This window comes from Cherax quadricarinatus, chromosome 16 (genome assembly GCF_038502225.1).
Source record: "Cherax quadricarinatus isolate ZL_2023a chromosome 16, ASM3850222v1, whole genome shotgun sequence".
In the NCBI taxonomy this organism is placed as follows: Eukaryota; Metazoa; Arthropoda; class Malacostraca; order Decapoda; family Parastacidae; genus Cherax; species Cherax quadricarinatus.
The window spans coordinates 25,650,407-25,663,471 of record NC_091307.1 but is presented as its reverse complement, the minus strand read 5'-3'; the positions used below and the strand labels follow the sequence as shown (position 1 = coordinate 25,663,471).

General features: G+C 37.5%; 2 protein-coding genes across 8 annotated transcripts in view; both read right to left on the bottom strand.

Annotated features, from left to right (window-relative positions):
* LOC128688904 (neuronal acetylcholine receptor subunit alpha-6) overlaps positions 1-9,633 on the bottom strand; it is a 35,194-nt gene extending 25,561 nt beyond the window's left edge. Inside the window, exon 1 of one of the 2 annotated variants that reach the window (XM_053776944.2) lies at positions 9,449-9,633. The gene's annotated coding sequence lies outside the window, so the exon portion shown is untranslated. Of the gene's footprint in view, positions 1-1,467; positions 9,423-9,448 lie in introns of those variants that run through there. The other variant, XM_053776942.2, reaches the window with a different exon arrangement.
* A 658-nt stretch (positions 9,634-10,291) lies between these two features.
* LOC128688906 (enoyl-CoA hydratase EchA19) overlaps positions 10,292-13,065 on the bottom strand; it is a 51,913-nt gene continuing 49,139 nt past the window's right edge. For all 6 annotated transcript variants that reach the window (XM_070085515.1, XM_070085516.1, XM_070085517.1 and 3 more), the window contains one exon: positions 10,292-10,480. In XM_070085515.1, coding sequence (XP_069941616.1) covers positions 10,382-10,480 — 99 coding nt within the window. In that variant the 3' untranslated portion in view covers positions 10,292-10,381. The remainder of the gene's footprint in view (positions 10,481-13,065) is intronic.

The following is a 13,065-nucleotide window of genomic DNA, read 5'->3' as shown; positions in this document are numbered from 1 at the left end:
ACTCATTACTTACCTTAAAATATTTATAGTCTTAATCTAGGGTGAGACAAGTAGTATTTATTGTAAGAAATCAAGTGTGGTATGTATGGTAGTCAGCCAGGCTACCATACCAGGCCACCCCACCCACACATACAATTCTATGATATTTAAGCATCCCAGAGCGATAAAATGTATATACAGTTCACTCATTACTTACCTTAAAATATTTGTAGTCTTAATGTAGGGTCAGGAGTAAGTAAATGAGATAAAACGAATAAATGAGAGAGAGAAAGAATGAGTACATGAGAGGTAACAGGCGCAGAGTTATGTAAACAAACCAGGCTCCCACATCTTATATTTATGTTTATTTATTCTATTGTGGGGTGTATTTATCATCTTTTTATGTTATGTATCGTGTTTATTATATAATTTTGAAAAAAATATCATGGCTGGATTAATGAAAATGTGTATATTACCGCAATATACGACATTTAATGAGACTCGGTGAGTATTGTTATTATCACCACTTGTGCAAGTCGTCTGCTCACATCTCACATTTGTTTATTTATTCTACTGTGGGGTGTATTTATCTTATTTATATGTTATGCATCATGTTTATTATATAATTTTGAAAAAAATATCATGGATGGATTAATGAAAATGTGTATATTACCGCAATATACGACATTTAATGAGACTCGGTGAGTATTGTTATTATGGCGTCACTTGTGGAAGTCGTCTGCTCACATCTCACATTTATGTTTATTTATTCTACTGTGGGGTGTATTTATCTTATTTATATGTTATGCATCGTGTTTATTATATAATTTTGAAAAAAATATCATGGATGGATTAATGAAAATGTGTATATTACCGTAATATACGACATTTAATGAGACTCGGTGAGTATTGTTATTATGGCGTCACTTGTGGAAGTCGTCTGGTCACATCTCACATTTATGTTTATTTATTCTACTGTGGGGTGTATTTATCTTATTTATATGTTATGCATCGTGTTTATTATATAATTTTGAAAAAAATATCATGGATGGATTAATGAAAATGTGTATATTAACGTAATATACGACATTTAAATGACTCGATGTATGTAAGTTTATTTAGGTACAGGTATACATAAGTATAATTATCAGAGTATATATAAAATATGAAATAACTTTTAAAAACATTTGAAATTTTGGAGTTTCCAGACAAAATGGAGAGACTTAGTGCTTACTGAGCTCATGGAGAATGTAAACAAACAGGGTGGGGCACAGTGACCGTATTAGAAAGTCAGGTGGGGGGAGCCGTATAGTGAGTTTTGGTCATAATTTGAAATGTCCGTATTAGCGGAACGCCGTAAAGTGAAACGCCGTAAAGCGGGGCCTTCCTGTATACTGCTTAAACTTAAAAAAATATAAATCTTTTAGCCAGTTAAGTGTCAAATGAAGAATGAAAAAAATTCAGATATTAAATATAAACACTTTGTACCTGTGAGTCGTTGGTAGTAAAGATTGGCGCCTCTCACTTTTCCCACACTTACAGCATCATGGTGCAATACCAATCACTCAAGCCACACATGCTCTCTCCAGTCCATTATATACTATACCCAGGATACTCTGCATGAGGGGGGAGGGCACGGTATTGATGACGTGGGCGGAGTCAGCAAGCGTGTGTTGATGTTACAAACAAGATTGATGACCTGTGCTGAGACAACAGCCAGGCCTGATCAGCACTGTTTTTAGATTTCCATATCACAATAATAACTGGCACAAATATTTTTCATTTATTGGGAATATAATGAGGCAAAAGTATGAAGCTTCTGAAACAAACATAAATATGGAACTGCAGGGTTGTGGAGATGAACTGTTGAATGTGTACATACTAGCTGTGCTAGCTGCTAAAGTAAAATATTTAGTGTAAAAGTGAGTTAAGACTCAGGTGGGGTTCTACAAGAACTGGAACTAAGACCAGTGCTGTTTCTGGTGCTGTAGGTGTAAACCACTTATCAGAATAGATAAAGTCCTCACTATTCCTTTTGCAGATGATGTGAAATTAATGGAAAAAATAAAAACTAGAGATGACAAGGAAAAGCTACAATATAACCAGGACAAACTACAGGATTGGCCATGTGGTTAATAGAATTCAACCTCAGTAAGCACAAGTTTTTGATAATTGGTCAAGGGATTATTATTATTTTTTATTAGATTTAGTGACAGGTGCTAAACCCACCAGAAAAATGGAGAAAATAAATGGCAAGACAGATGCTGCACACTTCACACAAGGAGGACCTAGATGGGAACACAATATCAAACGTATCACTGGAACCACATATCAACTAAACGACTATCAAGCCTAAGATCAGTTTCCAGGAAGCTCAACAAAGTGATTCATGACACCATAAATATCTCAGGTCAGTCAGTGTGTGCTGCACCACTGTGAAACTCACTTCATTAAGCATGTCTAAAAAATTAGAGGAGGTACAGATATTTACACAAGAGTAGTCCTGAATTCAAGAGAAAAGACTTATGAGAGACTAAAAGAACAGAAACTGATGATCTTAGACAACAGAAGAACCAGGAATAACTGATTTTGATGTACAATATATTTAAAAGTACTTGACAGGGTGGAGAGGAAAACTTTTCAAGAAGCACAAAACTGGAACAAGGGGCGGAGATGTAAATTAAAGATGATAATGAACCTCAGTAATGTCAAGAAATGATTCTGCAGTCAGAAAAATGTAATTACATGAGGAAGTAGTGGTGAGAGACTCCATGCACAGATTAATAATAGGTACGGTAGAATTCATGTGAACCTAGTCAAAACCAGTTACAAGGCGAGGCCAAGAGATGAGATTTAATGACTGCATCTATAAACAAGCGAATACACAAACTGAAATGTGTTACTAGCTGGTGAGAGAACTGTCAAGTGTCTGGTGTTGTGATGAAGGATGAGTGAGTGACAGGTATATGGGTGTGTCAGATCATGTGTCCTACACCATTAATGCTTGGCTACATAGCAAGTCTGATAATTTTACACTACAGCAGAATCAAAAAACAAAACAAAACAAAATAAAAGTTTATTTCTTTGCAAAGGTTACAATGTGTGTTTATATTTCATAATTTAATTGGTACAAAGAAAACCACTATCATGCTGGGGCATTTCGGGTATCCTACTATTTGATAAGCAAAGACTGAGTATGTTAAGTGGAATTTATTTATAAATACAGTAAAATAATACTGTGTTAAAAGGGAAAACACAATTTTTGGGCAAGCCATGCAATGTATATGTTCTATTATTTCTGTCAGGCTGCCGAATATGTAAAATGTGACAACAATGAATTAGTGTATTACTTTATAAGATTTATTAATGAATTACATTACAGAGATTTTCCATGATTTTGAAAATGCACCCATATCTATTTTTAATTACCATTATTTACTGCAGCAGATCTGTTATCAGGATTTAGGTAATTAACCCTTTGACTGTCGCAGGCCCCTTTCTGAAACTGTCATTCTACAGTATGTCGATAAATTTTTGGAAAAAAGAAAAATTTTTTTTCCTATGAAATGATAGAGAATCTTTTCCCGATGGTAATGACACCAAAAGTACAAAATTTTGTCAAAAACTCACGGAATTACGCTCCCGCGAAGTTAGCGGTCTCGGCGACATATACACATTGGCGATTTCGCCGACTTTGAGCCCTGTTTTTGGCCAATTCCGTTGTGCCAGTTGACCAAACTCATAGCTATTTCTTTAGAACTCCATTTTTTCTATCAGTTGAGTACAAGAAACCACCCATTTACCGATTTGAACTACCCAATAAAATGGTCAGAGATTGGCAATTTGGCCAATTTCACGCAAATTAAGAAAGATGCCAATTTCAAAATAGAGTAGAGAATAAACAATGTAGACATTCTTGGCACTAAAATAACATATTCTCTGTTCATTAGTCACGTCTCTAGGCCCCTCTTATATTACTATGCTTTATATTTTGATTTTTTATTCATACAAAAAAATACAAAATTTACTGTTATGAAGATTACTGCATTATTGTAAAAATGGTATAAATTATATCAGTGCACTAGTGAAAGAATATCAGACTTCCCAGTTGAAGTGTATTGGATGTGTGGTGCGATTTGCTTACTCCTGAACATTGGTAAAAATTGAACATTTTCGCTATTTTGAGCTCAATTTCAAGGTCGTTTTCATCATGAAAGTAATCAAAATCATCTCTATTTCTTTAATGTGTTTTCCATTTTATCACCTGAGACCATGAAAACGAGAATACAATGATAAATACTATACGAAAATACACCTCAAAGTTGGAGTTTTAATCCAAAAAAACGTTCAGTTTTTTTTTTCTCATTACGCACTGCATGCTGCAAGAATTTTTTTATGTGATGCACACTGACCACACAGACCCATTCTCTCACATGTGGGCCTACCAGCTTTCTCCCTCTTGATTTGAAGCTGCTAGAATTTACACATATACATAGGTCAGAAACAGTGGCGCGTAATACGTATATATACGACCGAAACAGTCAATTGACAGTACCATAACATCTTTTATAATAATACATGTTCATATTACTGTACATATTACTGCAACATTATTACATACTTGGGAAGGTCCAAACATGTTTATAATGATTCTGAATTTTGTTTATTGTTATAATTCAACCCATTCTCACTTTACAGTTTAAATTCTTAGGCATTCCCCAATCATCAATTTCTGAATGTTCTCTGTATACAAATATTTTATTTTTTAAGTTAGGCTATGCAGTGCAACCTCGGTTTTCGTTTTTAATTCATTCCAGAGAGTCTGACAAAAACCAAATTCGACGAAAATTCAAGCAATATTTCCCATAAGAAATAATGTAAATCCAATTAATCCATTCCAGACACCCAACAATATTAACAAAAAATACATTTTATAGAGAATAACTATAGTTTTACATACAGAAAACAATGAGAAATAAATCTTTCTTTCAACACACTGGTCGTATCCCACCGAGGCGGGGTGGCCCGAAAGGAAAAACGAGTTTCTCCTTTCAAATTTAGTAATATATACAGGAGAAGGGGTTACTAGCCCCTTGCTCCCAGCATTATAGTCGCCTCTTACAACACGCATGGCTTACGGAGGAAGAATTCTGTTCCACTTCCCATGGAGATAAGAGGAAATAAACATGAACAAGAACTAGAAAGAAAATAGAAGAAAACCCAGAGGGGTATGCATATATACGCTTGCACATGTATGTGTAGTGTGACCTAAGTGTAAGTAGAAGTAGCAAGACATACCTGAAATCTTGCATGTTCATGAGACAGAAAAAAGGACACCAGCAATCCTACCATCATGTAAAACAATTACAGGCTTTCGTTTTACACTCACTTGGCAGGACGGTAGTACCTCCCTGGGTGGTTGCTGTCTACCAACCTACTACCTAGGTGAGAAATAAATATAAAGCATTAATTTTAATGGATAAATGAACATTTAAATCAGTTTTACCTTTATTGAAGACTCTTGTTTGTCTGAACTTGCAGCCTCGCCATACCTTAACGCACTGCGTATGCCAGATCACTTTTTGAAGTTGACAAACCAGCCTCTGCTGGCCTTAAATTCATTAACAGCAGCACTCGTTCCAGGCACATTCTTTACGAGATCTGCATGCAACTATCTTGCGTTTTCACAAATTATTGCCTCCACAACACTATCTCCTGCTAACTGTTTTTCGTTGATCCAGACCAACAACTCCTCAACATCGATTGTTTGCGATCTCTATTTTGTAAGCACACTTACCCCTTTCACAACATCAGATTCCTTGATTTCTTCTTTCTTTGCCAGAATGGAATTGATCGTTGATGAGGACTTCCCGTACATCCTGGCGAGATTGACCACTTTCATACTTTTCTACAAGTTCTTTCTTGAATTCTATCATGTTTCTCACCTTCTTTGTCAAAGGGCTGGCACTCGTAACTTTCTTTGGCCCCATGGTGGCTTATTTAGCTGTCGCACTCAATAAACAAGCACAAAAAACAATCGATTCTTACAAAATGTTTCGAATGAGCTCACAGGGTAATTTTCACTCGACAAGAAACAAAGCCAGACTGACTTGGAGTGTGTGCGTGGGATGCTTTGTGTGGGAGCGGGGGACACGTTTGGTATGGCGGACGAAAATTAAATGAAAACTGGGACAACATTTGACGGAAAAAAGTCGTCGAAAACCAAATTTGATGAAAACCAGGGCAAATGAAAACCAAGGTTCCACTGTATTAACCTGTAAAATATGTATAATTAATCTGGAATAAGCAAATTAAAGTAAAATAATGCCATATTTCTGGCAGTGCAGTCTCAGTGAATACCATATCATCAATTTGCTCTCTTCTTCAGCATAACATCTAGACAAGATATTCTTGCAATAACCTGAAATTTAAAGCACATTTGGTATGGTCAGATAATTATGTTTCATTGTCAGGTTTGTCAGTATATCCTCCTAGTTACTGTGTTGGAAAACATTTTCTGCTTAAGACTCATCATTTCTTCACTTCCTTGAGACAACAAAGACACACTTCAAGTATAACTGCAGCTGTATGTGGCTTGTAACTAGATAGGTGTCCATATATTATTATTATTATTATTATTATTTTTTAAAACACTGGTCATCTTCCACCAAGGCAGAGTGACCTTTATACATTTAGTAATTTATACAGGAGAAGGGGTTACTAACACCTTAGTCCTGGCATTTTAGTTACGTCATTATTATTGTTATGAGAAAGACCAAACCTGTAGGAGTCACACAGTGCAAGGGTAATGAGAAACAATCAGGCTGATTCCATGGAAGTCCACTTCCTTGGATCAAGAGCCCCTTACTGGTATCAAAGCACCGTCCTTGAGTGACGTAACAGAGAATAACCAAACTCCAAATAAAATTATGGGTTATGGTTTTTATTATTATCACACTGGCCGATTCCCACCAAGGCAGGGTGGCCCGAAAAAGAAAAACTTTCACCATCATTCACTCCATCACTGTCTTGCCAGAAGGGTGCTTTACACTACAGTTTTTAAACTGCAACATTAACACCCCTCCTTCAGAGTGCAGGCACTGTACTTCTCATCTCCAGGACTCAAGTCCGGCCTGCCGGTTTCCCTGAACCCCTTCATAAATGTTACTTTGCTCACACTCCAACAGTACGTCAAGTATTAAAAACCATTTGTCTCCATTCACTCCTATCAAACACGCTCACGCATGCCTGCTGGAAATCCAAGCCCCTCGCACACAAAACCTCCTTTACCCCCTCCCTCCAACCTTTCCTAGGCCGACCCCTACCCCGCCTTCCTTCCACTACAGACTGATACACTCTTGAAGTTATTCTGTTTCGCTCCATTCTCTCCACATGTCCGAACCACCTCAACAACCCTTCCTCAGCCCTCTGGACAACAGTTTTGGTAATCCCGCACCTCCTCCTAACTTCCAAACTACGAATTCTCTGCATTATATTCACACCACACATTGCTCTCAGACATGACATCTCCACTGCCTCCAGCCTTCTCCTCGCTGCAACATTCATCACCCATGCTTCATACCCATATAAGAGCGTTGGTAAAACTATACTCTCATACATTCCCCTCTTTGCCTCCAAGGACAAAGTTCTTTGTCTCCACAGACTCCTAAGTGCACCACTCACCCTTTTCCCCTCATCAATTCTATGATTCACCTCATCTTTCATAGACCCATCCGCTGACACGTCCACTCCCAAATATCTGAATACATTCACTTCCTCCATACTCTCTCCCTCCAATCTGATATCCAATCTTTCATCACCTAATCTTTTTGTTATCCTCATAACCTTACTCTTTCCTGTATTCACTTTCAATTTTCTTCTTTTGCACACCCTACCAAATTCATCCACCAATCTCTGCAACTTCTCTTCAGAATCTCCCAAGAGCACAGTGTCATCAGCAAAGAGCAACTGTGACAACTCCCACTATATGTGTGATTCTTTATCTTTTAACTCCACGCCTCTTGCCAAGACCCTCGCATTTACTTCTCTTACAACCCCATCTATAAATATATTAAACAACCATGGTGACATCACACATCCTTGTCTAAGGCCTACTTTTACTGGGAAATAATTTCCCTCTTTCCTACATACTCTAACTTGAGCCTCACTATCCTCGAAAAAACTCTTCACTGCTTTCAGTAACCTACCTCCTACACCATACACCTGCAACATCTGCCACATTCCCCCCCTATCCACCCTGTCATACGCCTTTTCCAAATCCATAAATGCCACAAAGACCTCTTTAGCCTTATCTAAATACTGTTCACTTATATGTTTCACTGTAAACACCTGGTCCACACACCCCCTACCTTTCCTAAAGCCTCCTTGTTCATCTGCTATCCTATTCTCCGTCTTACTCTTAATTCTTTCAATAATAACTCTACCATACACTTTGCCAGGTATACTCAACAGACTTATCCCCCTATAATTTTTGCACTCTCTTTTATCCCCTTTGCCTTTATACAAAGGAACTATGCATGCTCTCTGCCAATCCCTAAGTACCTTACCCTCTTCCATACATTTATTAAATAATTGCACCAACCACTCCAAAACTATATCCCCACCTGCTTTTAACATTTCTATCTTTATCCCATCAATCCCGGCTGCCTTACCCCCTTTCATTTTACCTACTGCCTCACGAACTTCCCCCACACTCACAACTGGCTCTTCCTCACTCCTACAAGATGTTGTTCCTCCTTGCCCTTTACACGAAATCACAGCTTCCCTATCTTCATTAACATTTAACAATTCCTCAAAATATTCCCTCCATCTTCCCAATACCTCTAACTCTCCATTTAATAACTCTCCTCTCCTATTTTTAACTGACAAATCCATTTGTTCTCTAGGCTTTCTTAACTTGTTAATCTCACTCCAAAACTTTTTCTAATTTTCAACAAAATTTGTTGATAACATCTCACCCACTCTCTCATTTGCTCTCTTTTTACATTGCTTCACCACTCTCTTAACCTCTCTCTTTTTCTCCATATACTCTTCCCTCCTTTCATCACTTCTACTTTGTAAAAACTTCTCATATGCTAACTTTTTCTCCCTTACTACTCTCTTCACATCATCATTCCACCAATCGCTCCTCTTCCCTCCCGCACCAAATATTTTGAAAGATCAAGAATTTTTATTAGGTTTAAGTAAACCAGTTTAGCATCTATATGTAAGGTAACAAATAATTTTTTTTTCAACACACTGGATGTCTCCCACTGAGGCAGGGTGGCCCATAAAGAAAAACAATTTCACCATCAATCACCCATAATCACTGTCTTTGCAGAGGCACTCAGATATGGCAGTTGAGATGTCACTCTATACAGCCAATATTCTAAACCCTTCCTTTCTGGTGCTGAAGATGGTAATAAATAAATTAAGCCTAGAATGACCTACGTAACTACAAATACTCTACCCATTTCAGGAGGGCACCATGATGTTGGTGAAGGGGTCTTGATCTACAGGAATTGGGGGCTACCCTTCTCTTTGTTGAATCAAACTTGATTACCTCCCATCTATTCCTCAGGTGTTGTATGACCATCTATGGGTTTAGAGCATCCCTGTGAATATTACAGTAGTAAAAGCAATAACAATAATAATAATGATAATAACAATTATAATAATAATAATAATAATAATAATAATAATAATAATAATAATAATAATAATAATAATAATAATAATAATAATAGTAAGGAGGTTTTGTGGGCAAGGGGCTTGGACTTCCAGCAAGCGTGCGTGAGCGTGTTAGATAGGAGTGAATGGAGACGAATGGTACTTGGGACCTGACGATCTGTTGGAGTGTGAGCAGGGTAATATTTAGTGAAGGGATTCAGGGAAACCGGTTATTTTCATATAGTCGGACTTGAGTCCTGGAAATGGGAAGTACAATGCCTGCACTTTAAAGGAGGGGTTTGGGATATTGGCAGTTTGGAGGGATATGTTGTGTATCTTTATATGTGTATGCTTCTAGACTGTTGTATTCTGAGCACCTCTGCAAAAACAGTGATAATGTGCGAGTGTGGTGAAAGTGTTGAATGATGATGAAAGTATTTTCCTTTTGGGGATTTTCTTTCTTTTTTGGGTCACCCTGCCTCGGTGGGAGACGGCCGACTTGTTGAAAAAAAAAAAAAATAATAGTAATGAGATACTTTAGATAATTTCAAATACTGCAATATAATATTTAATTACACACTTCATTCTTGTAAACCACATCTCTAAAATGGAAAGTACAAAATAAAATGGGTCAGATACACAATTTTGAAAATTTAGCTTTATTACAGAATAAGAAAAAGAATACATGATCTATATAAAACCCAAACAAATTTGTTTAAAGGCTTTCATCATTTTATAACTTGGCTTTCTCTGGGATGAATGGGGGATCCAGGTGAAATTTGCCATGTCGACCAATTCCATCAACAAACTTTTGTGCTCCTACAACAGATTCCTGAAAAAAGAAAATAACTATGAGGAGTGCTTTCTAACAGAAGTAATACTGTGCAATAACAAGTTTAGACAATAAACCTTGGTGTAATTTGTAATTTGCAACACTAATAATAATAATAATAATAACAGATAGGAATGAATGGAAATGAATGGTTTTTGGGACCTGACAAGCTGTTAGAATGTAAGACGGGTAATATTTTGTGAAGAGATTCAGGGAAACTGGTCAGCCAGACTAGTCCTAGAGGTGGGAAGCACAATGCCTACACTTTAAAGGAGGGGTTTGGGATATTGGCTGTATGGAGTGACATCTAAGCTGTCGTATCTGAGCACCTCTGCAAAGACAGTGATTATGTGTGAATGATGGTGAAAGTGTTTCTTTATTTTTTGGGTCACCCTGCCTCAGTGGGAGACGGCTGACGTGTTAAAAAAAAAAAAATTATTTCAGCGTGATACAATGTTTGTGCAAAGGAGAATGACATTTGGGAGTACAGTGATCCCTCGTTTTTCGTAATTAATCCGTTCCTGGAGGAGCTACTATAAACAAAATTTACGATTTGCGAATCAATTTTCCCCATAAGAAATAATGTAAATGCAATTAATCCGTTCCTGACACCCAGAAGTATTAAAACAGAAAATTTTTTTACATGAAATATACATGTAGTACATAAACAATACAATGGGAAATGATGAATGAAACATTAACAGAGTAACACTTACCTTTATTGGAGATTCTTCTTACTTACTTACTTACTTAGTGTATGGGAGACTGGAGGAGGAGAGAGATTGGATTGTTTACAGTTTGGAAGGGGAATCCCCTTCCAGCAACACCTCAGGTACCAATTGCTTCTCTGGGGTTGCTTCTCTTCTCTGTTTGTTAATGCCACTAGGACCACCTTGAGAGTCACTCTAGTCCTGTCTCGCAAAGTAACTGTGGAGAGAGCTCTGTTTCTGGCGTCTCTTTAACACTTCCCTAAAATGGCCCAAGACTTTGTCACTGTACATATTTCTCACCTTCTTTACCACAGGCTTGGCACTAGAAGCTTTCTTTGGAGCCATGGTAGCTTATTTAGTACTTGCAAGCACTAAAATGAGTGGAATATTATGAAATATTTCGTAGGAGCACTTGAGGGGACCTTCACTCACTGGTAAACAATGCCAAACTGGCTGGGTAGGGAGGCCGCCTTGGCTCACACCGTGCGTATGCGTCCCGGACGAACTACTATTCGCGAGTCAACCTATGAAAAGCGAGTCCATGTTTATACGAAAATACCCCTATGATTGGCGAAATTTACAATTGCCGAGAACTACGAAAAGCGAGAGACCACTGTACATGCCAAAAGCCCCTACATATGCAGAGCATTTCAGGTAGACTTTAAATTAACTTAAGATTAATAAGGCAATAACAATAAGGTGTAAATTTAGGAGTTTACAATGAATACAAGAGAATTCAAAAAACTACTGTAATTTTTGCTTAAATGTCTAAAATAAAACAAATTAATTATACTGGTTGAGGCACTAGAAATCCTTGATGTCAATACATACAAAATTTAAAAGAAAAGAAATTTCAGCATTGTCCAAAATTAAATAATTCCTGTGGGTCTAAATGGTCACTCAAAGATAGGAGTGAATGGAGACAAATGGTATTTGGGACCTGACGATCTGTTGGAGTGTGAGCAGGGTAATATTTAGTGAAGGGATTCAGGGAAACCGGTTATTTTTATATAGCTGGACTTCAGTCCTGGAAATGGGAAGTACAATGCCTGCATTTTAAATGAGGGGTTCGGGATATTGGCAGTTTGGAAGGATATGTTGTGTATCTTTATAGGTATATGCTTCTAAACTATTGTGTTCTGAGCACCTCTGCAAAAACAGTGATTATGTGTGAGTGAGGTGAAAGAGTTGAATGATGATGAAAGTATTTTCTTTTTGGGGATTTTCTTTCTTTTTTTGGGTCACCCTGCCTCGGTGGGAGACGGCCGACTTGTTAAAAAAAAAAAAATAATAATAATGTCACAGTGGTTGTTTAATATATTTATAGATGGGGTTGTAAGAGAAGTAAATGCGAGGGTCTTGGCAAGAGGTGTGGAGTTAAAAGATAAAGAATCACACATAAAGTGGGAGTTGTCACAGTTGCTCTTTGCTGATGACACGGTGCTCTTGGGAGATTCTGAAGAGAAGTTGCAGAGATTGGTGGATGAATTTGGTAGGGTGTGCAAAAGAAAATTAAAAGTGAATACAGGAAAGAGTAAGGTTATGAGGATAACAAAAAGATTAGGTGATGAAAGATTGGATATCAGATTGGAGGGAGAGAGTATGGAGGAGGTGAATGTATTCAGATACTTGGGAGTGGACGTGTCAGTGGATGGGTCTATGAAAGATGAGGTGAATCATAGAATTGATGAGGGGAAAAGGGTGAGTTTCTGTGGAGACAAAGAACTTTGTCCTTGGAGGCAAAGAGGGAAATGTATGAGAGTATAGTTTTACCAACGCTCTTACATGGGTGTGAAGCATGGGTGATGAATGCTGCAGCGAGGAGAAGGATGGAGGCAGTGGAGATGTCATGTCTGAGGGCAATGTGTGGTGTGA